The 24,339-nt window shown below is 40.6% G+C and overlaps 1 protein-coding gene across 1 annotated transcript in view; it reads right to left on the bottom strand.

Annotated features, from left to right (window-relative positions):
• Window positions 1-24,339, bottom strand: part of IL1RAP (interleukin 1 receptor accessory protein) — a 147,576-nt gene that overhangs the window by 76,644 nt on the left and 46,593 nt on the right. The window contains exon 2 of the mRNA XM_075556212.1: window positions 23,325-23,389. Within this exon, the coding sequence (XP_075412327.1) occupies window positions 23,325-23,388 (64 nt within the window). The 5' untranslated portion in view covers window position 23,389. The remainder of the gene's footprint in view (window positions 1-23,324; window positions 23,390-24,339) is intronic.

Raw genomic sequence — 24,339 nt, 5'->3', positions numbered from 1 at the left:
CTCTTATACATGAGTTTCTGTGGATTTGTTTCTCTAAAGTACCCAGATTAACACAGGTGGAAAGGGGAAACCGATTACAAGGATGTACATATAACCTCCTTCCTGAGGGATGGACACAGTAAAGTGGGTGAAGGGAGATGTCGGGCAGTGTATGATATGATAAAATAATAATTATTTATAAGTTATTAAGGGCTCATGACGGAGGGGGAAACGGAGAGGGAAGGGGAAAATGAGCTGATTCCAAGGGCCCAAGTGGAAAGCAAATGTTTTGAGAATGATGGGGGCAACAAGTGTACAAATGTGCTGATGCAATGGATGTATATATGGATTGTGATAAAAGTTGTAAGGGCCCCAATAAAATGATTTAAATAAGTTTTTAAAAGGGTTATTATATAGCCCTGTCTCCGATGGATACTCCAAAACTATCTCCAGGTTCAGTTTCCCTCACGACACCCATTTTTATAAAGCAGAGGAGTCAAAAATGTCGGCTTTCCTTCAAAGGCAGCTCCCTCAGGTATTAGTTGCTTCTGTCTTATTAAGTGTAGTCAGACCTGACTCAGCTCCTCCATCAACTGTCTGGGAGGGAGGACATTTCCTGCTAGTAGAAAATCACCTTAAGCAGAACAATAGAAAACACTTAAGGTGCACATTTAGAGCCAACTTGTCATTACTCAAAATCAAATCACCTTTCCCCACTCTCCTAGACAGCACAGCATGATTCCAGCCAGTAGACCAACAGGAGTGTGTCTGCTTAGAAAATATCAGATCACCCTGTCACCTCCGGTTGCAACCATCATCTGCTCAGACCCTTCTCCTGGCTGGGTCACCAAGCAAGGAGAACTGTGGGTTATGCCATGTCCTTCAATCAATAAACCCTCACGATCAACCTACTACATACACGGGTTTATGAAATGCTCCAATGTGAGATAAAGATGCAAATGAGGCATGGTCTTGCTATCAAAGATCTCATATCCAAGAAAGGACACGCCGACAGGCAAACAGTTACCCATAAGACAAAATAAATCAAAATCAATGCTACCACAAAGTGGATGCTGTGGGTCTTTAGAGGGCAGAAGGCACTTTTAATACTGGGACTGGGTGGGGTTTCAAAAGCCTCACAGAAGAGATGGCCTGGCTGCAAGTCTATGAAATGAATAAAATGTGCACTGATAGACACAAGGGGTCAGGAAGCCAGGCTGTGAACAAAGAGAATGAGGGAGTTCTTAGGAGTCAATCCGTTAGCCCTCCAGTCAGGTGGAGCTGGATTCTAGGTTGTGGGAGAACTTAGCAAGTACAAGCATGCTGGGCTACGCTTCTATGGGATAAAAATATCAATTTGTTCATGGTGGCAACTGGGAGCCCCTGGCAGGACCCAGATATATAGAGTGACACAAATTATAAAGAGAAATGAAAGCCTGATGCTGATGCCCCACTACTACGTCATAAACCTTGAAAACACCAAGCCCAGTGACATAAATGAGTCACAAAGGGTCAAATGCTGTATGGTCTCACATGAAATCAACAACTACTTAGATACCAATGGTTAATACTTGTTAGTAGTAATGGAGAGGAGAAGAAAAGAGGAAGTTTTTTCAGGGGTGGTGGAGAGTTTATATAAAAGGTGGTAGATTATTTTCGAAAAGGAGAGTTAAATCTAGTGGCAGGAACATGAAACATGTACTCAAGGTCATGGATTTGAAGATATAGAAGCTGTTGTGTTGGAAATGGTTTGGTGTGTATCTTTTCACCGCAGGGTGTTTTTGTTTGTTTGTTTTTAATGTGACACAGCTAAAGATTATTATGAGCAGAGAAAAAAGATGATTGGGAAATATATGTTTGTTCCCTGAGGCTATCCGAATGACTGACAAGTATCCAAAAGGTCAAATATGTTCACCTCTACAGGTGCGTCGAGGGTGGGATTTCCTGATCCATTTGTCATATCAGCCTTGACTTACACAAACCAGAGCCAGAAATGAAGACAAAGGAGCCCGTTACAGCAACCAAGGAAGCAGAAGGTGCAGTGAAGCTCATCACTTCGGAGGGGGTTGGTTTGCTCTCCAACAGTTGGAGAGAGGTCCAGTGATTTGCCAAGATGAAAAGAATACATGACCTGATATCTGTCCTTGTCCCTCCGTCAGGCTCCATCATCATCAATGATAATGGACAGGGCTGTAGTAATGGCAGCCACCATATTACAGTTTGGGGACATCCTGATCTAAAGCCTTTATTCTGCTTGTCTTGTGACACCTGACCTAAAATATATTGCAATAACCAGGCATCTTCAATGAGAGGCACATAGGGAATGAGTACAGTGGTAAAGCCCACAGCGGCTCTGTATTATATATAGCACATAGTGTTCGCACCCCTTACGGTACTCAGAACACTATTCCATAGGGTATATACATTTAGATATGGGAATCTCTTTCAAACTTCCAAAAGGCTTCCTGTAAACAGAAACATTGTCCTTTTTATCTCCATACCCACCCCTTCCCACGCAGCCCCACCCCACTGTGCTCAGAATATCTGTAAAGATGCTGGAGAAAGGAGTTCTGGTAGATCCAGTGACTGGCTTGGAAGCAGAATTTTAAAATAACTAGTAAAATTAAAAGTTGGCCAACACACACCACAGATAACAGAAAAAATTAAACATGTATACCTGAAAAATTATATATCCAGATGCTACAGAATGCTCATATTTCAGGAAAAAAAACAACTCAATTTAAAGATGGACAAAAGAAATTTAAATAGAGAGAATACACAAATGGCAAATGAAAAGATGCTCATTATCATTAATTATTGCAGAAATGTAAATTAAACTCACTGGAGATGCCACTATATGCCTGTCAGAAAAGGAAAAAACTTTTAAATGAAAAATAATTGACCAGGATGTGCAGCAGCTGGAACACTCATGTACTGTTAGCTTATGGTACAATGGATCATGAAAAATGGTCGTTTCACCAATATGGTACAAAATGAAAAAAATAATTTGGCAGTTTCTTCAGTTACATATACATTTGACATAAAATTAGGAAAATCATTCCTAGAATATTTACATGAAAAGCAGAAAATTATATTTAAACATACATTATAAACCTGTACAGAGATACTTATAATAACTTGATTCATTATACATTATAAGCCTGTACAGAGATGCTTTTAATAGCTTGATTCATAGTCACTTAAAACGAGTGAGTGCTAAAAACAAACTATTTAGTAAAAAAGGAATAAAATTATCATACAGTTATATGGGTGCAACTCAAAACTCAAAGGCATTTTTCTAAGTGAAAAAAAGTCGGTGCTATAGAATTCTATGTGTGTGTGTATGTGTGTGTGCATATAGTTAGAGAGACAGAAAGATGGACAGAAAATGAATCCATGATTGAATGATTCCCAGAAGTTGTGATGGGTTAGGGTGGAATGCATAATAGCAGTATGAGAGAATATTCGCAATACAATAGATTTATTTTCTATCTTAATTTTGGTTACTGATGCAGGACTATACACAATGTCAGAGTTCACAGAATGCAGGCACAAAAACATGCATTTTTAAAACTCAATACAAAATTAAAATAACAAAAAACCAAGGATTGTGTATAATAGAAACTGACCCAAATAATTCCTCCATCTTGATTAGAGATTTGGCTTCATTTATAAGAACTAGGAGGGAGCAACCATTCAGTTTATGAATCTCATTGGCATGCTTTCCCCAATCCTTTCCAAGGTGTTAGCCCTTACTAATATTCCTGGACACTAACCATTTTTGGAGTAGCTGGATGCTCTCAGCTTGAAGTAACTTCTCTCACTTCTAAAGCATTAAAGGATTATCTAAACTCCAGCAGTGACATTAACTACATTCTAAAATACAAAATTATATTTGAGAAATGTCTGATCCCCTACTAGGATGAGCCTTGTTCCTAAATACGGTGGCATATGAAAGCTCACCATGAAATTGAGGGATCACTAACTGCATAGAGATAAAAGTCTCTGCTTTCCTCAGACTTAAGCAAACAGTTCCCAAGATTGGTTCTCAAGGTGGGAAGGCTTAGGGACCTCAGTCAATTGGCATAATAGAGCACATAAAGTTCACGCCATGCATTCTAGCAAATTAAGTAGTTACTAGAGTCTGAACATTTTACAAGCAACCATCTAGATTACAAGTCTTGCTCTATTCATCATGTACTAGAGAATAAGAAAATAACCAAGGTTATTTTTAACCAAGTTCAAATGGAGAAAAGTATACAGAGTTTCCAGAAACAGGGGCTAGTAAGTTCTGGTGCAAATTGTAAAGATCAAGAAGCAGCAAACCAACAGAGAGGTCTGCTGGCCAGCCCCAATACCAGCTGCATGGACCCCCTCCACCGAAGAATGCACTACAGAGGGCAGTATTGCAGATCCAGCTCAGGGAGAGGGGGAGGGGGGGCTGTTCAGAACACAGTGGAGCAAACTAAGAGGGAAGGAGAAAGAGAGAAAGAACCGCATCCTGGCCCACCAAGCCTGGAGGATGATATTCCTGCTCAGAACAGCTAATGCACAGAGACTGTAGGGCTGGCCCCACTGTGAGACACGGTGTCCCCTCGATGACTCATAGCACTGTAGGGACAACAGTGGAGACCCAGTGAGGTCTGACAACCACACACTGGGACGGAACACAAGGGAATTGCAACAGAGCAGCAAGTGGAGCAAAGCAATGAAGTCCCTGAGGAATCCCAAAAATAGACTTCAGGGACAGGGCGTGGCACCTCATCAGTCTCAACTGGAATACATTCATAAAGGTCAACAAACAGACCTGGAACTATTTATAGGCCTTTTTCTCTTCTTTAATGTCTATCTATATAAGATAGGCAGGCTAAACAATCCTGTGGAGAAAACAATGGAAAGGATGGTTCTGGGGACATAGGAGAGGGGGAGGTGGAGGAAAGGAAGGGGGAACCAACAGACCCAGGGACAACGGAACAACAAGTGATCTAAAAGTGATGGCGAGGAGGGCATAGAATGCCTGGTGGAGTGTGATCAAGTACAAAGTAGTCAAGAGGAATTACTAAAAGCTGAATGAAGATCGAACATGATAGTGTAACAATAGGAAAAGAAAAGGACATAGAGGAAAGATTTAGGAGGCACAGGATATTTATAGAGGTCTAAATACAGTCATGTACATATGTACATATATTCATATATAACAATAGGGACATAGATCTATGCATATCTATTTATATGTTAAGTAATAAGTTAGCAGACTGACATTGGGCCTCTACCCAAGTACTCCCTCAATGCAAGAACACTTTGTTCTAATAACCTGGCATTCTGTGATGCTCACCTTCCCAACTTGATCTCTGAAGACAAATGGGTGCATAAGCAAGTATGGTGAAGAAAGCTGATGGTGCCCGGCTATTAAAAGACATCGTGTCTGGGGTCTTATAGGCCTGAAGATAAACAAGAGGCCATTTGTCTGGGAAGCAACAAAGCCCACATGGAAGAAGGACACCAGCCTGTGTGATCATGAGGTGTGGATGGGATCAGGTACCAGGCATCAAAGACCCCCAAACAAACAATCATATCAATGCAAACGAAGGTGGGTGGAGTCCCAAATCCCATCTGTAGACAATTGGATACCACCTCAGAGAAGGGTCACGTGGAAGGGACAAGCTAGACAGGGTACAGTATAGCACAGATGAAACACAATTTTTCTCTAGTTCTTTAATGCTTCCCCACCCCACACCCCTACTCCCATGACCTCAGGTAGAGGAGAGCATGTACACTGGCACAGAGAAGAGCTCTCAACACACAGAATTCAGGATACACTAAACCCCCGGGAACAATAATGTGAATAGTGATGTCATGAGGGTAGGGGGAAGGATGGCGGAGAAAGGGAGAATCAATAGTAATGATTGACTTTTAACCCCCCGCCCCCGGGTGACAAAAACCAGAAACATGGGTGAAGGGAGCCAGAGATCATGTAAGATATGAAAATAATAATACATTATAATTTATCAAGGGTTCATGAGGATGGGAGAGTGGGAGAGGGAGGGAAAAATGAGGAGCTTATACCAAAGGCTCAAGAAGAAAGAAAATGTTTGGAAAAGACGATGGCAGCATATGTAAAATGTGCTTGAGACAATTGATGTATGGATTGTCGTAAGAACTGGAAGAGTCCACAATAAAGCTAGTTAAATAAATAAATAAATAAAGGTAACTTGTTCAGAGATTTGTGAACCTAAAATGTACAGCTGTTACGATGGAAATCTAATGTGTCAGAGTCAGAAAAGATATGATTTCATATATGGGAGATGCAGATCCAGAATATATGGAGCTTGTTCAAGGACACTTGGCAAATTGGCAACAGAGCAAAATCAAAATATCAAGTTTATTTTTCCTTTTCTTTTTGTAATTTTATATTTATAATCTTTAGGACATATATTTAATCCCCACTTTATTTTTCATTCTTAAAACACAGTAATGGTGTCGTCTGTGAGTCATGACAGAGACCTTGCGACATTGAGACATATAACAGGAAATTATCAGTAGCATGAAAAAAAGAGCAGGGCAGTTTGTTTACCATCGACTATCCTAGGGCTTAGCCCATCACTGCAATTCGCAGTCAATCACTGTTGAATGGAGGAGTCCATTTCATTTTCCATACTTCTGCAATTATTTTGAGAAATAAAGTGGAAAAATAATACAACTATCAACTGATCTGGAATAAGTAACCAAGAGTCATGGGATGAGAGATTGGTTTTAAAGTAACTGGTTGTAAAGAATATGTTACTACTTGCCATTGGATTCTTGAGAAATGAAATAGGAAAAAACACTTGGAACTTATGACAACCCACTGGGCAAGAATTTAATCACACCTGAAATTTAGATTCTTGTAAGCAAGCACCTCTCCCCAAACACACAAAAAAATATTTATCTCTAATACACAAAAACCAGCTGGGACTTGCCCATCTACCAACTATGTGGTGTTAATTTCCATATTAATTCCACTGCTTCCTTCCTTGCTTTTACTGGTTATAGAAAAACTCAAAGACATCATCTCATGAGGCCTCCATACTATGCAACATAGGCCGAGTAACGTGGTCATCTCTGTTTTATATATAATAAGGACACAGAGTTCCATGAAGCCAAGATCCAGCTTGACACAAGGATTTAATTTCTCTACATTACATATTATGAATATCAAATGTAAACTAAGCTATTATCAACCAGGTCATTTTCTTAGCCTCTCTCTCATTAGTTGACCTTCTTGTCTCTAGTTGATCTCTTTGGAGCCCTGGTCACCCTATATGGTAAGAGTTGGACTGTTGTGTTAAGCACGAAGTTAGTGGTTCAAACCCACCAGGCGCTCATCAAAAACAAGATGAGATTGTCTGAGCCCATAAAGGTTTTCAACCTCGGAAAGCCTATGTGGAGCTGCCATGAGCCAGAACCTACTCAGTGGCACTGTACACAAAGATGAAAAGGCTCAGATGCTCCTCTGCTGAGTCAGGGACTCAAGGGCTGAATCTGAGCAAGCGTCTGAATTCACTCTGATCTCTTCGTTATTCATGCAAACTTTTCAAGTCATTCTATAAAGTGTCTGTGGTCTAGTGTTCAACTTGAGAATCACCTGGTAAATTAATATTTCAAAAAATCATTTGGAATGGGAAAAGGGGCAGTTCTTCAAAGCTCTTCAACCAAGAGTTACCATATTACCCAAACGATCCACAGGTAAACAAAAGGCATGTCACTGCATTATATCAAACGTAAAAAAAGGTACCTCAGTACTAAAACACGGATGCTCATAGTAGTTCTACTAAAAATGGGCAAATTGTGCAAACCACCCACATGAAGGAACACTTGTGACAACAAGTTAAGAGAGAACAGAAGGCCAAGCCAGGCACCCCAAAGAAAGCCATATCTCCTTTTATTTATAGGAAATATAAGAAAAGCCAAATCTATAGGGACAAAAAGTGGATTACTGATTGTCTTGGATGGGGATGCAGGACAACTGAAGATTGGATCTCAAGTGGGTACAAGGTATCTTTTTAAGGTGATGAAAAAGTTCTCAGCTTTGTAGCGGTGCTGCAGAGACAATATGTCTCATATCTCCCACTTTCAACATCAGGATTCGTTTGCAACTTTTTTTAAAATGTGTAGTAGGCACTCTTGGTCCTCCAAGGAAAGGAATAATGTACTTGGGGATAGAATGCATGGATCTGAGTGCTTCCTTCTATTTGCTATCTCTATGACAACGGCCAAGTCACCGAAACGCTAGAAGCCGTGTCTGTGATTGAAAATAAGGCTGTTTTTTAAGTGTTATTCTGTGAGTCAAATAATGAGAACATTTAAAAAGTGTTACACATCATTTTCCATTCCTCATTCTAACGTTTAGTTTATGTAAGGATAATGTGACTATGTCTTACACACAACATAAACCCCACATGAGTACTAAGTACATACTTTTATTGCATGGAGGAATGAAAGAAAACTGACAGAGTGAAGAAAGAAATACTCATTTGTTTAATATATGTATAATCATGCCTACAAATATGGAAATGCTGACAATGGGCTGAGCATACCCTGATGTACTGATCTTGTTAAAATCAGAAGGAAAAATCCAGCAATCTGCCTACCAGCAATAAAATTATTTAAATGAGCAGAAAAAGTAGATACCAATCAGAATATCCAAGTTTCCAGTATTGGGGAAGTTCCATGTATTTGGGTGACTGTTTGTGTTGTTAACATTACACACCTGACAAATATACAAGGACCTGGCTCTAGGGCAGAAACATCCACAGTATGTTACCCTCTCCCTCACGAAATCCCTAACATAGTAGTGGATCCAATCCCTTCATGAACCTGGAATCCATGCCTTTGTTGGGAATTTATTAAGATGACAACTATGCAGAAAGAAAGAAAAAACTAGAGCCTTTCTCACAGCTCTTTCACAATTGCCCATCTGTACTTTCTTCCGCTCTCCAATCAGCTTTGTTCTTCGTTCTTTCTTATGTCCCACGGGAAGCGCACTGTGTATTACTCAATATAAATAAAATTCAATTGTAATATAGTCAGAAAGGAATTCCTTTAAAAGAGCAGAGGAGAAATAATTCCATACATAGTCCTCCTTTATAAAACGAATCATTGTTCCAATTAGGGTACACATTCTACCAAAGTTCTCCCACATATTTGTATATACAGGCGCACATAGGCAGGGACACCTGCTTGGAAGGGGCTATTAACATGACCAAATTGTTGTTTTGTCATCTTTTTTGAACTGGCTGAAATGCCAGTCTCAAATCTCCATTTTTCCCCGAAGCATAAATTATTTGTAAAGACCTTCTTTAGTGTTTGAGAGCTCCTGTGTTTGTATTACATTAACTCATTACATCATTCATATACCGAAAAGTCCCCAATTTTTCCATGTTTCTTTCACTTTACTTATAATAATGCTACCCCAATCTTGTCCATCATTATGCAGTTAAATATTTCAAACATTTGTTTATGGACCTTCTCTCTGACAATATATCACAAAAAGCTTTCTCCATCCTAACCTAAAACTACATATATTTCCTCTAGTACCTTTAGGGTTTAATAGATATGTGTATTTTAGAATTATTGAACTTTGGGGGGATTAAGGGATGAGGTCAAAAGTTAGTTGTATTTGTGAAGGAATGACCCAACCGTTCTGGCATCTGCGTGCACTGCCCTCCCCACTGACGGGATGCCTCACTGGGCTGAGCCAGCTGCATAGTGCTGGCTTCCTTTCGTTTCTGGGATGCTGCTCTCACTTCAGTTTTGGCCTCTGAGGATTTCTTACCAACTCAGCAACTCATTTGAAAAGACATTTATTTTTAAATGCAGCATTCCTAGCTGGTTTACAGCAAAGGGCTTGTCAGGGGGACCCTGTCCACCACAGAAGCCCTGCTCACATAGCAATTTGAAGACCTGCTGATCACTGGAAAACCAACGGCTCACACCGAGCAACCACTCCACAGAAGAAAGATGTGTCAGCCTGCTTCTTTACAGTCTCAGGAACTCTATGGGGCAGTTTCCCGTTGTTCTACAGGGTGGCTATGAGTTAATATTGATTCAAGGGCAATATGTGGCCCACTCTATTGTAAGACAACTTAAAGCTGCTCCAATCTATTTACTACATAGAGCCAGCTCGATGACTTAAGAACCTAATTAGATCATACCAGTTTCCTGCTCAAATCCCTTCACTAACTTCCCAATGGAATGAAGGCACACATAGCAACACTTGTGATATGAACTGTATCCTGCCCACATGGTCTGCAGCTCATAACACTTTCTCTCTACAACAATGAGACCATAATCCTATGGCTGCAGGGCCTTCATACACGCTATGTCACTGTTTTCTCCTTTTGTTTGGTAAAGAAGTGCCTTCTTGTACTTCCTATTTCAATAGCAAGCTATATGTTCAACTAGATCTTCCTGAAGCACCCTTTCAGGATTATCATCTCATTACTTTAAATCACCAACACAGTGCCCTTTCGGTAATCTTCAGAGTACTTTCAAAACTGGTGTATTTACTTGTTTGCTTAAGGCCTACCTAGTACAATACTGTCAGCTTCATGAGGACAGAGATCCTTTCTGCCTCAATCACGAATACAACACCTATCACACACACACATGCACTGTGAAGGAATAAAGGCCAAGCGCTTCACTCATCTTTATGCTTCATGTGTAACAAAGTTTTACACAGACCAGGTGCCTGGGAAACGCCTGCTGTGTTGGGTTTTATAGTTCACCATGAAGGGCCAGGTTCCTAACAAGAGAGAGGCTGGAGAGATCTTTGACCTAGTTCTATTAAACCACAAATGTGCATTCTCAGAAAATGAGAATTTTTATCAATCTTTTTGTCACAAGAATATTGCATGCTTTGAAATGTATAACTAGGCTATGAAAAATCTAATCCCCCTGGGTCTGCAGCGGATTTGTTCATTAACCCTGCTGGGATTTCATTTGCAGAGGGGATGTCATGCTAATTGGTAGTGAAGGAAACAGCTTACTCTATGGACTGGTGACACTTCCCCAGCCTAATATTTTGTGCATTTCATGAATCCAGGTGACAGTTATTTTTCTACATACATACACACACACAGTGAAGGCTTCTGAAAAAGATAAGCCATTCCAGTTCCATCCAAAATAAAAAGGAACTTGGAGTGAAACCACTGTCAAATTTCAAAACTCACACTCAATCACTGCCAAATCCTAGCAGAAAAAGAACTGGTCTTTTTTAGACCAAAAAGTGCTACACACTGCTGTGTACCAATAATATCTCTGAGCCACATGCAAACATCATTTACTCAGCCCTTTAGCAGCTAGGAAGGAGAACAGAGTCCACAAGTTGTTGGAAAGTTGCATTTAGTATCTCTGAGTCATAGAGGAAATCAAATGAATGATATCCTAGCAGTCCGGTTTAACAACGACCCTCACACATCTTCCCACTGTCCTGATTGACAGTAAAGTTTCAAATTACCTCCCTTTAGTAAATACATTATAATCTTGAAAAAGAAGTACATGATCTCAATGTTTTTGAAATATACTGTCTATATTTCAAGGAAACTCAAAACAATTCAATTTGGACTAGGATTTGCAATCGGAAAAATAATCACACTATTTTCTCAATTTTGAAAATGGTTTGAATGTTTCTTTTCAAAAGTAGGTAGGTGTGTGTCAGATAATCAATTATTGTCATAAATCCCTGGCTGGCATGTATTTAAAGTGAAGTTTAAATGATAAAGAATTCAGTAGGAATATGGTATAGTGCATGGGGGCATTTTAAAGTGACCGAGCAACACAAATTTCATTGCATACTACATACTCTAAGCCTGAGCAAATTAATTTGCTTTTCCAAGTGTGGAGTTCCTCACTGGTGAAGATAAGTGAATATTTATGGGGTTGTTGAGAAATGCAGAAGACACACAGAGAAACACACACTAGCTTGTTAGTTTTGAATGCCCCACCTTTTTTCCTATTTTACGACCCCCTCCCCCCAATGTATAGTTATTATCAATTACCAGAGGATTAAAATAAAAAATACTTAAAGCTAAGTGTGTTAGCCAGGGTAAACTAGGGAAACAAATCCATAGAAATTCATATGTCTAAGAGAGAGTTTTATATAAAGGTTAAGTGCACATCAAGAAATATCCCTACCCAATGCTACCCAAGCCCACAATTCCAACATTAACCTATATGTCCACCACTAATCACCAATCCACAAAGTCTTCCTCCAGCTCACAAAACAGGAGCAATGATGCTGACTGCTGGGGGAGGAGCGGAGGGAGGGGTGGGGTGTGTGTGGGGTGGGGCGGGGAATGGGAGAGCAGAGTCAGTGAATGTGTAAGCATCTCAGCACTCGTGGAAATCTCCACACGGCTGCTCCAGCACCCACGGCTGCATCAGGTTAGGTCCATGTGGCTTCTCCTCAGGGTTGTCTTGCCGGAAGTGAGCCTTACCAGCTAAAGTATGGAACTGGCTAAGGCAGCTGCACCCAGGTCTGACCATCAGAAAGCAAGAGACCTGAGAACTAGAAAGGCGAGGTTCACCGAGCCATTTATCTCTCCTCCATTTCAACTAATCCCACATGTCTTTCTTGGCCAGGTTGGCACAATAAACCTTACCTATCTCTATATGCTTAAATTAACATGATCTTCGTTTAGTGATTAAAGCATTTAATATTGTATAATGTTTCGTGGCTATTATTGTAGTCATCAATTATCACTGCATTGTAGAAGTGAGGAATAGCCTTTATAATAACAGGATATTTCGAGTCATAAAAGTGAAATAACTAAGAGTGTGTCTTAAGAGCAATTCAGGAACAGAAACCCTCCTCAGACTGTGCATCTCTTCCTTCCTCCATGCCCACTCTAGCAGCCCTCATACAGGGCACCGCAAGCAGTACAGAGACTCCTCCAATTTGGTCACTTCCTAGTTCCTCCGTGCACTCTTTCCGAGTTTTAAATCCTTCTCCAAAGGAACCTGCACCCTGACTACTGACTGAGTTTCTACTAAACTCCAAACCACACTCTGCCAAGAACACCATGCTGCTTCTGCATCAGACTCTATGAATGCAGAAAGCGAAAGGGGGGCCAGAATCCTGTATCCTCACCTACCCTCTCCTCTTTGTCTATTATTCTTAAGGTCAGCATGCTTTCTTCAGAATACCAATACGATAAGTGACAACTGTTATTTCTGGATAAGAATGGATCTCTGTATTTCCTCTCCTTTTAATATAATAGAGATGAAGGGAAAAGTTAGGGTGTAAACATTTTTTCTTTCATTACACCATTCAAGAAGAAATCCAACCAATGCAAATCACAAAAAGGAAAGTAGAGAAGCTCATTTAAACAAATGGTGCTGGTCAATCCTGTTGGCTTGAGTACAATTCAGGGTGACCCCAAGTGTTCTACAGTAGAATTTCTATAATCTTAATCCAAGGAGATTCTTTCACCTGGTGGGTTCAAACTGCCAACCTCTATATTTCACTTGAGCACCAACTAGTTGCTCTACCTAGGGCTTTAAAAGTGTGGTCACAGGACTTCTTGTTTTGTTCTTTCGTGATTGATCTGAAAGAGCATAAAGCTGGGTTGACAACAAATCCTCTGGGGGTGAAACTGTCCTTGTAACCCATTGTACGGTCTCTCTTTGTATTTCAGTGTTTCTGCCTCATCGTCTCTGTCTCTGCTTCTTCTGTCTCGTCTTGTACTTTCTTGATCCCTGTCCCCCAGCTCTTCTCTCGTCATTTTCCTTTAGCATCAGTGGACAGGAAAAAAAATGCTGAAGAAGCATTTAGAATCAAGTCATGGATAGCCAAAATAAAACCTTACATAAGAGAAATTCAATTTTTCCCTAGAGCACTAGATAGATAAAACAGTCCAAAGAAAATTAGAAACTGTACGGAAAAAAATAATGGCTTCTTCTTAAAAAGCAAAAAGCAGTTCATTAATAACAATGTCTGGGGCGGTCTGAAGACCCAGTGGGTCTAGAAAAGGACTGAGTAAATAGGCACATTTTTAAAAGCAGTTTGGTCTAGTGGGTGTAAACCACACACACACACACACAATCCGTTGGAGAAACAGTCTGAGCTCTGTCCACAAAATAAAGAAGAGTTCATAAAAATACAGTGAATAATGATTAATAGTTGTTGCCATCCACTAAAGAATAATCATTTGAATATGTGTGTTGATTAAAGAATGAAAAAGTCCTATATCTCAACTATAATTTTATTGTTATGTAAGTATAAATCATAAGGCAACCAATGAAACTCACTATATTATATTAATAAATTGAAATTTAATAGAAAAGAACAATAAAGTAATTTCTGGTGAATGCACTCTTTATAGCTCTCGAATATCCAAACGTATACAACAGGCTCTGACAGATCACCTGTGGAGCACAGTTGAGCTTTACCCTTCAAGTGGCCATTATTGCTAGCATGGCAAAGCCAAAGCGTAAAGGGCCAGCAGAAGGCAGTGATATCAGTGAAGGTTGAAATACAACCCCGGATCTGGGCACGCAGTATCGTAATAAGAGAGAACAGACTGATTTGCCAAGGTGTTCCTCTGACTTGGAACTACAATGCGGCCAAATGGAAGCAGCGGTTAGGAAGCCAAATGGCCTCCTGCACTTGGAGAAACTGTTGCAAAAGGTTTCTTTCAAGTGTCCAAATGCAAAGATGTCACTGTGAAGACTAAGACGGGCTTGACACAAATCATGGTATCTTCGATTACCTCATATGCATAGAAAACTAGACAACGAACAAGGAAGACCAACTAAGAATGAACACTTTTGAATCGTGGTGTTGGCAACAGCTATTGAATGTACCAGAAAGAGGGTAGCCAAATGCAGCTTAGAAGAAAGCACGGGGAGATGGCACCTCACAGGGACTATCATAGTTACTGTGGAAGAGAAAAAGCCTCCAACTCCACGGACCAACAGTGGCTGCAACAACGGGCTCAAACATAGAGACCGTGAGGCTGGTGCAGAACGAAGCACTATTTCATTCTGTTAGACGTAGGCCTGCTACGAGTCAATACCAAACAACGGGAACTACTATCAAATGGCGATCAAAATGTGCATTCCTGCCTACCTCAAAGAGCACTTCAGATAACATAACAGTGTCTCAGAAAGAAACAGACTGGTGGAGAAGAAGCTTGAGTATTCTAGATCCCACAACACTAAAGGAGAGTGAGATTTAGGGCCAGTGATGTACAGCTACACTGAAAATGTGAATTTCTGTGACAAAAGGGGAAATGAAATGTATTAAAAAGGCTACAAAACACAGTCAAGTCTAGAGTATTGAGAACGTGATCATCTTATCTCTTTTTTTCGTGACTATCTTGAATAATATAATCATTGTTCTTACTGCCATAAAGAGGAGAAAACAAAGCAAGGCCAATTCTGGGTTTGTCAGTTTGGATGACAAGTACTTAGAGCCATTCACTGAGGTTCTGTGATTATTTGTAAAATGTATCCCTTTTTCTCACCACTCAAAAATAAGTGTCCTATTTTTGTGACTTTAAAAAAATGAAGACATCTTATCTTAAGGTGTGTGTATATATATATATATATATATATATATATATATATATATATATATATATATATGTTTCTTTTCTTAACTAAACAGAAAATGAATTTTACAAGCAGGGGAGGTATAGATGGGTAAGGCCTGGCATGAATCAAGCCACTGATAACCATGATATGCTTTATCACATTCGACAAAGCATACTTGGATATTACAGAATGCAATGTTCTAAAAAATATGCACAAAAAATGGGTGACTTAAAGGGCACAATAAATTTGTATGAACCTGTCATAAATTCTCATGACACTGGCGCCTACATACATATGCACACATGTATTTCCTGAAAAATATTGGGCTCCTATAAATAACACAGCCCCGTGAAAGAATAATGAGGTCATTTTTCTAAACATAGAACTATTACTGGGAGACAAGAAAGCTACTCTAGAGAGTCTATATTTGCAAAGTCAGCAAAAGTCAATAAACAGTGGCACTCAACCCTTGTTTCAATCAAGCTCCCGACTTGCCAACCCTGGAAGGTATAAGTAACTGAAAAATAGGTGCTATCAATGAGTTGCAAAATAAAAACACAGCTTTATTTATTTACTAATGAAGAAGTCTGTTCACAAGAGGCAGCATTTAAAGGATACCGGGATGAACTGCTGTAACCCCAATGACCTTGAGGTCTAAGAATAAAAGGGACTGACTCTTCATGCAGCCTCCAAATGTTTGGAGTAAATGGCATAGAAATGAAGTATGTTCAGGATGACTGGCCACGGGCAACAGAGACAGGACGGAATGTCACAAGTACACATGACTGAAGAGTTTTTCATAAAGCATATTCAAAGAAAATGAGGCCGCTGGGTTGCCAACAAATTGAACCTTTATCAAAAGCTGAACGAATCATTACAAAGCATTAAAATTATGATCTAGCCTTCTAAAAGTAACACAGAATTCTGAAAAGGAACTAGCCAACTATATCTAGAATACATTACATACCTATATTTTCTTAGCTCCCGGGAATTCCTGTCTTCCAAAATGTGTTTCCAAATTACCATTCCAGTTTGACTTCTGAAAATGTTCACACGATTACTTCAGTTCTTTATTCTGTTACCAAATGAGAACCACATTTTACCCCCCCTAGAAAAGAGCAGTGATTCTTTGATTGGGAAGTCTTCCCTGACACTTCCCGACAGATTAATAACAACTTGCTTTGCTCTCTCTAGGCATTCACTGTGTTTTGTTTTGTTGCCCCCCCCCCTCAGATGTACTGCTCAGTATTACTGTAAATTAAAAACAGTAAAACTGCCATCAAGTTGATCCTGACTCAGGAATCTGACATAGGGTTTCTGAGGCTATAAATCTTAACAGGAGCAAGATAGATGTTATCTATCTATCTATCTATCTATCTATCTATCTATCATCTATCTTTGAGGGGGGAGGTTAGTTCCAGCAGAGCTGCTGGTGGTTTTAAATTGCTGCAACCCAACACTGATCTGACAAACAAAATAAGACTCATTCACTCACTAACTCACTGCCATTGAGTGGAATCCTACTCACAGAGAAGCCATCGGTCATGGTAGAACTGCCCCTGTGGGTTTCAGAGACTGTAACTCTTTACAGGCACACAAAGGCCATTCTTTCTCCCACCCTAAATTCTACAAAACAAATTTGTGAAAATGTGACCTTTATAATGAGGTCTATGAGTATAAAATAAACACGTGTGATTAAGAACTGTTTAGTTACTAGGAAGCCTACAGCCTATGTTCATACGCTGTAATATACTACAGTGTATAGTGGTACTATAAAGCAAGAAGAGTGGATTGGTTGAAGTGTTTGCTGATGGGTGATTGGTTGGGAATTTAGGTAAGAACATAGTGGTATAGAATAATCGGATCACTTCTTTAATAACATCACATAACCCACATAGTTATGTAACAGACAAAACAGTCAGAATTTAACCAATGGTTCTTGACCCCTAGAAGACCACTGTGTTTATCTGCTTGCTACTCATAGAATAATTCACTCTCGGTAAGTTCATAGTTTATTTTCACTCAGTGAAAACTTATTCAAGGTGTAATGAGAAAGAAATCTGAAGCTCAATTAGCAGAACAAAGTTCTAAAGGAGACAATGAAGTTCAGAAGAAAGGGAGTCCCCGCAGCAGCCTTCAAAGCCCAGCTCCATCAGGCATGTGAATCACCATTACTTCTGATGGAGGCCTCCTTCCTGGCTTTCCATTTCCTGAGGTATAAGGCAGGTGTTAGAATCCCCACCACACAGTGTTTCCAGTGAAGTTAAAGATAATGTGTCTGAAACCTAGCCTTGAACTTGGCACACAGTCAACTTTTGGTTAACTGGGAAATGTTAAATAGTGATATTCAAAGATTTGTATGGGCCCACATTTGGGGGGCGGAGAATATATTGCCTACCACTTTTTTTAATGTTGTCAATATAACAAATCGTTTTGATACAGCAATATTTTTAAAATTCACCATATGGGGAGCTATTTTCAAGACCTCCCCAACATAGAATCATCGGTTCTAAATATGCGATTAGACTCTGAAGAGAGCCTTAGCCGTCCACTGGGGTAAAATCCTACCAACCTAAGACACCGGAAGAGAAATGTGCGGTGAGATGAAGCTCTCTTTTTGGATTCTTGGAAAAGGCAACTGCTTTGAGTTTAGTAGTAGGAAGGGCCAGCACGATAGAGGAATACTGAGATTTGAATGTGGATCTCCAGTGGTTTCCCCTTAGCAAGTGCTCGAGAAAACAGTACAAATGGAGTAGAGACAACATGAAAACTCTCCTCATCTGAAAAACACAGAAACCTATTGCTGAGTGGTTCTTCAACAGTCAGCAAAACTATTACCTGAAAGCCCTTGTAGCCCCACCTTCTTTTCACCATGTCTGCATCCTGGTAGAGTCCTCATCGTTCCTGGGTTCCAAGAGGGTGGGGGAGGGGGAGAGGATCCAATGCCATGGAGCTTTCTCCGACCCATAAAGACTCCCTAGGACTGAGTAGAACTTCCACTTGGGTTTCCACGAACTTGAATCTCTGTAGGAGCAGACTGTGTCTTCCTTCAGCCAGGGAGCAAATGGTGGATTTGACTCACGCAATGAGCAGCTCAATGTAGAGCTCACTGAGTGAACAGGGCTCCTTTCGTAGAGACTAGGGGCACAGGTTTGCTGAAAGTAACATGGACCTGTATTACATTTTGGGCTGTGCAGCGCCAGGTCAAAAGTTCCAGCCCACTGTTGGCTCTGCAGGAAAAAGAAGAGGTTTCCTGCTATCATAAAGAAAGAAATAGGAGGCAAATGCTATTTATAGAGGTATAGCTATAGATGCCTGCATATACATGTAAGTATATGTATATATACATGCATATATGTAAATATATTAATTTATAATGAGGGATGGGGACCAAGGTACATACATTTATATGTTAAGTATTAAGATAGAAGATGGACTTTGGGCCTCTACTCGCAGCCTCCCTGTACACAAAAAGACTTTGTACTAATAACCTGGCACTCTGATACTCACCTTCCCAACCCAATCGCAGAAGACAAAATAGATGCATAAGCAAATGTGACGAAGAGAGCAGATGGGGTCCAGCTATCAAAAGTTATAGCATCTGGGGCTCTTAAAGGCTTAATGTTAAAAAAGCAGCCACCTAGCAGGGGAGCAAATAAGCCCACATGGAAGAAGCACATCAGCCTGTGTGATTATGAGGTGTCAAAAGCACCAGGTATCAGGTATCAAAAGATCCAAAACAAACAATTAGATCAATATGAGCAAGGGGGATTGGAGTGGAGACCCCAAGCCCATTGGTAGACAATTGGATATCCCCCAACAGAAGGGTTACAAAGAAGGAATGATTCAACCAAGGTACAGTACAGCACCAAGGAGAAACACATCATTCCTCTAGTTACTGAATGCTTCCTCCCCACCACTACCATGACCCAGTTCTATCCTACAAATCTGGCTACCCTGGAGAATACACATTGGTACAGACAGAGCTCTTGAGACATGGAATTCAGGATAGATCAACCTCTCAGTAACAGTAATGGAAGTAGCAATAGCATAAGGATAGAGGGATGGTTGGGGAGGGGGGAGGGGGAGAAAAGGGAAACTCATTACAAGACTGGATTATATAGTCCCTTCCCAAGGGGATGAATAACAGAAATGTGGGTGAAGGGAGACAACAGACAGTGTAAGGTATGAAATAATAACAATATATAGTTGATCAAGGATTCATGAGGATGGGAGAGTAGGAGAGCGAGGGAGGAAAAGAGGAGCTTATACCAAGGGATCAAGTAGAAAGAAAATGCTTTGGAAATGATGATGGTAACATATGTACAAATAAGTTTGATACAAATGATGTATGGAATGTTATAAGAGCTGTAGGAGCCCAAATAAAATGACATAAATAAAAAATAAAAAAAGATTCACGGCCTCCGAAACGCCCAGAAGCAGGTCACTGTGTCCATGGAGCCAGGTGGTTTGTTTAGTTTGGAAACTAGAGAACTAGTGAACGACTCCGGTTGGTAAGTATTAGTTGTGTGATTTGGGGTAGAAACCATTTTGAATCTAAGCTGCATTTTTTGGAGTGGGGGGGAACTTTTTTTCTTTTGCTTTGTGGTTGTATTTTCAAAGTGAGAAAGTGATTTATGCTACCTGTCCTGAGCACTCCATGATTTAGATGTAAAAGGATCCAAAGACATCCGATATGTAAATACAGAGTGCTGGAAGTACGCTCAGATTCTTTATCACCTTGGAAATTGCTCTAGGATCACCCTGACACTGTCCAAGGAAGCCTAGTGGCACAGTGGCTGAAGGATTCCGATGTGAAAGACTGCAACCTTGGAAGTCCCGTGGGGCAATTTGACTCTGTCCTGTGGGGCTGCGACAAGTCAGGAACCACTCCAAGGCAACAGGTTTTTTATAATCACTCAAGCCTTACTTCCTTAAAAGAAATGAAAAATAATGCTGGCTTTTTTCCCCACATAAAAAGAATCTAAATCATTTTACCGGGGCTCATACAACTTTGATCACAATCTACATATACATCGATTGTGTAAAGCACACGTATACATTCATTGCCCTCATCATTCTCAAAACTCGCTTTCTGCTTGCGCTCCTGGAATCAGCTCATTTTCCTTTTCGCCCTCCCCCTCAATAATGTTGGCTTTTACGACACCCTGAGATGTCAACGCTGTCCCTTGGAGAGTCAGAGGACCGCCATACTGCTATAAGAATCACACGGTTCTGAGGTCACAATTTAGTTCCTCAAAGGTCAATTCATTACACGAAACTCATTGCATGTATCTTTGGTTCACTTTGTAAATTTGAGAGTTCCCTGAAGATTATTTTCTGACAAGTGGCAACCAGTATCTATATATCAGGGCCCAAATTAAGACCAAATCAGGGAAAAAGTATTGTCATCATCTGGTCATCACATCCATCCTGTGATTCCTGAAGATGAACGCCTGCAGTGCAAGAAGGCCAACAGCCTCGTGGGAATCCATCAGTGGGCAGCACGGGTATCGTGGGGAAAGGCGCACTCCATGCACAGAGAGGTCGGTTGATCCCCTCAGGATGTTCCATGGTCCTCTTTTCCCCTCGTTGTCCAGTCAGCCCCTTTTTTCACTTTTGTCAAAAAACACTTCCTTTCTGTTTCGCCCCCTCTAACTAGCAAATGCAGCCCCGACACGGACACAATACTGCTCTTCATAGGAAGACGAATGACTATGTGCCAGATGGGCTGAGGAGATTACAACATGTTTCCTGCTCCCACGGTGACTCAAAGGGGCTGATAAAAGAGCTGATATTCAAGAAGGCAGCTTCCCCAAGCAGAATTATGAGTCACAGTTCCTGGGGAAAGCTCACTCTTCAACAGCATTGGTGTGAAGCAGGGGTAGGGGTACTCCTTGGCTGGATTACAGCAAGGGTCACCGAAGGGAAATACTGCCAGGACCACTGGAGAGGCCCCAGCACAAAGTAACTTCCTTGGTTTTTCACTAAGAGTAACACAGATACCTCTTCCTTATCTTGTAAAGATGGTGCAAGGCACGCTGCGACAGTGCAGCAAGGCCGAGAAAGATTGGAATGAGTTCCCTTGTGAGATGGCCAGTTGGGTGTACAAGACAAAGGGAAGGGACATGTAGTCATTCATCTAGCAAATCAGAATTCAGCACGTAACATGCGTCCACATGTCAATCGCAATTCCAAGTACTTGTGTGACAAACAAAATAGACATGGGCCTGCTTTCAAATAGCCTCAAGGCGAGAGATACGGAGAAGGAAAGGCATGGCAAAGTACACGGGAGCTGTCAAGGAGAAGAGAGGAATCCACACAATGTCAAGAAATGAAGGAAGCCATGAGGAAACTAGCAAGCTAGAGGGACTGAGAGTGACTGCCCAGGCTTGTCTAGTTTGGGTGGTCACAGAAGGCAATAATTTTGAAGGACTCAAATACGAATCCATTGTAGAATAAAATGAGAATAAATTATAATCAAGGGTTAGGTTGAAGCTGTTTAAAACTCAGAGTGCACCATAGCACTGGTCAATCAAATGGGCCATCCAACGAGGAAGGGCAGGTAATGGATTAGGCCGTATAGTCATGATGCTAGTGAATTAGCAGCCCTGATGACAACACCCTTCCTATGTGAAGACCTTGAGGGACTGCCAAGGTAGTACGTGTTCTCGTCGCTCCATTCGTTTTGAACTCTGCTCTATCCCACTTAAGGCTCTCTTTAGTCCTAGGTCTGGTTTTCAATAGGATGCTTAAAAGGACACTGAAATCAAAGTGCATGTAGGTAACACAATTCGACACTCAAGGGATCAAAATCATGTCACTGCAGAAGATCAGTCATGGCTATGTGATCACCAATTAAACATTTCTAAAACCCTCTCACAGAGAATAAATATGATATTCTGGCATTGAGGGGAATTATTTTCAGAATGTGTTGTTGTTGTTGTGCTGTTTGGTTTTAAGGAATATCCCTGGGTTCTTTACATTCAATGTGAAAACTATTAGATTATGTGTTCTCTGTTCCAAACAACCAATTAAACACAAGACGTGCATGGAAATCACAAAAACAAACCAACAAATTTCAGTTATAGGTGCTCAAAACTTTAAAGACTTTAAGCAGTCCACACATGCTACTGGCTTCGATTAGAGGTTCACTTAACAGAGGCATCACAGAGGTTCCAAGCAGTAATTCTAAGGATGGGAGGATGCTTCTAATGGGAGCGGTTGAAGCTCCCTCCCCCACCCCTCTTGTTCCAAACCTGATTTGAGACTATGTTTATTATTCAACTCAACAAGCTGGAAGCTATGGCCAGTGACAGAATGAGACCAGAGGAAGAGCCTTTTATATCCTGTAGAGAGCCCTTGTGAGAGAAAACCAATAGCATTTGTTTTTCTAAGGCCTTAAACAATTGCCGTCACCAAAGCCTCATCCACCAGTGGCTCCAGGTTGAAAAACAGAGTGCTATCATCACTGTCAGCCATGTCCTTTCTCATAGGACCTAAGTAAGGAGCAAGGCAGGATGCTGGTTGGCTTGGATGTAAAAGATATGGGAAACTCCTATTTTACACACACCAGGCTACTTTCCTGAGTACTATCTGCCCCTGAAGACTATAGACATGCCACAGATGATTCCATGATTCTGTCAACCGTGTCACCACTAAATATACTCATTGAGCTTTATTTTTTTAATGCATTCATACACAAGAATTGGTTCATTGTCCCATGCATAGATCATATTTTAATAGATTCTCTCAAATCATTCACTTACCCGAAGCACCACTTTGCAGGATCGCACAGAAGCAGAGACTCATTACACACCACAGAAGTCCCATCCTGTCAACATAAATGCAAAGGAAAGTCTTTATTACCCTCAAGTGCTTACATAATAAGCATGCATGCATATGCATGCCAACTGCATATAAGGAAATGCTTTTAGAATACTACACATATTCATTCTTTTAATAATAAAAACAAACCAATAAGATAGGGTTTTGTTTTTGTTGCTTTTCTAATCCCAAACACAGATAAGGACACTGGGGCAAATTTAATTGGACAAGGACCTTTAGCCAGCAAACCATCAATCCACAATCCAACTCCAGAAGTCTAGTTCCAGAACTGCCTCATAATTACTGATCTGTAACTTCATACTTAAAAACATCTATCTACATTTTGTTTTCATTAGGAGTTGCATTTCTCACATATAATTTCGACCTCCTTAACTTCTTTGTGTTGCCATGTCTAGGCCCAGGTGGAAATACTCCATGATTCAGGCCCCTTCCTCTAGCAACCCTGGATTTGGACTTGGACTCTGAATTTATATTCAGGGGAAATAGACAGGTATTTCCTCCTGGCCCTGCTTTCCTCTCCTCGCTGACGAGGAGACCACTGATAAGCCTGGAGTCCAGCTTCTGTGATCTTGAGCCTTCCTATTGATAGCCATCGGAAACTGCCAATTAACAAGAACCATTCCTTACCTTTGGTGTGTGATGTTGAATGCAGAAGGCCTGGAAACTTATCAACTCTATCAGAAATATCTTCTTTCCCTACGGCCATGTCTACCCCTGGTAGAACTTCTGTAGGGTTATGAATAAAGCAAGAGGTTGCTGAGAAATTCAGTCCCTGGACCTCTGCTTTCTGTTTGGAATGCAACGGCCACATTAATATTAGGGCACTTAGAGAGGTCTTAGTAACTTGTGCAGAAGATACTTCTCTTATAAATGGAAGAGGGATTTGTACTTGCGCCTAGCTACCATCTGTGATCATATATACAGTTTCCTGATAGC

This window comes from Tenrec ecaudatus, chromosome 8, assembly GCF_050624435.1.
Source record: "Tenrec ecaudatus isolate mTenEca1 chromosome 8, mTenEca1.hap1, whole genome shotgun sequence".
Classification (NCBI taxonomy): Eukaryota; Metazoa; Chordata; class Mammalia; order Afrosoricida; family Tenrecidae; genus Tenrec; species Tenrec ecaudatus.
This window is presented reverse-complemented; position numbering and strand designations above follow the sequence as displayed.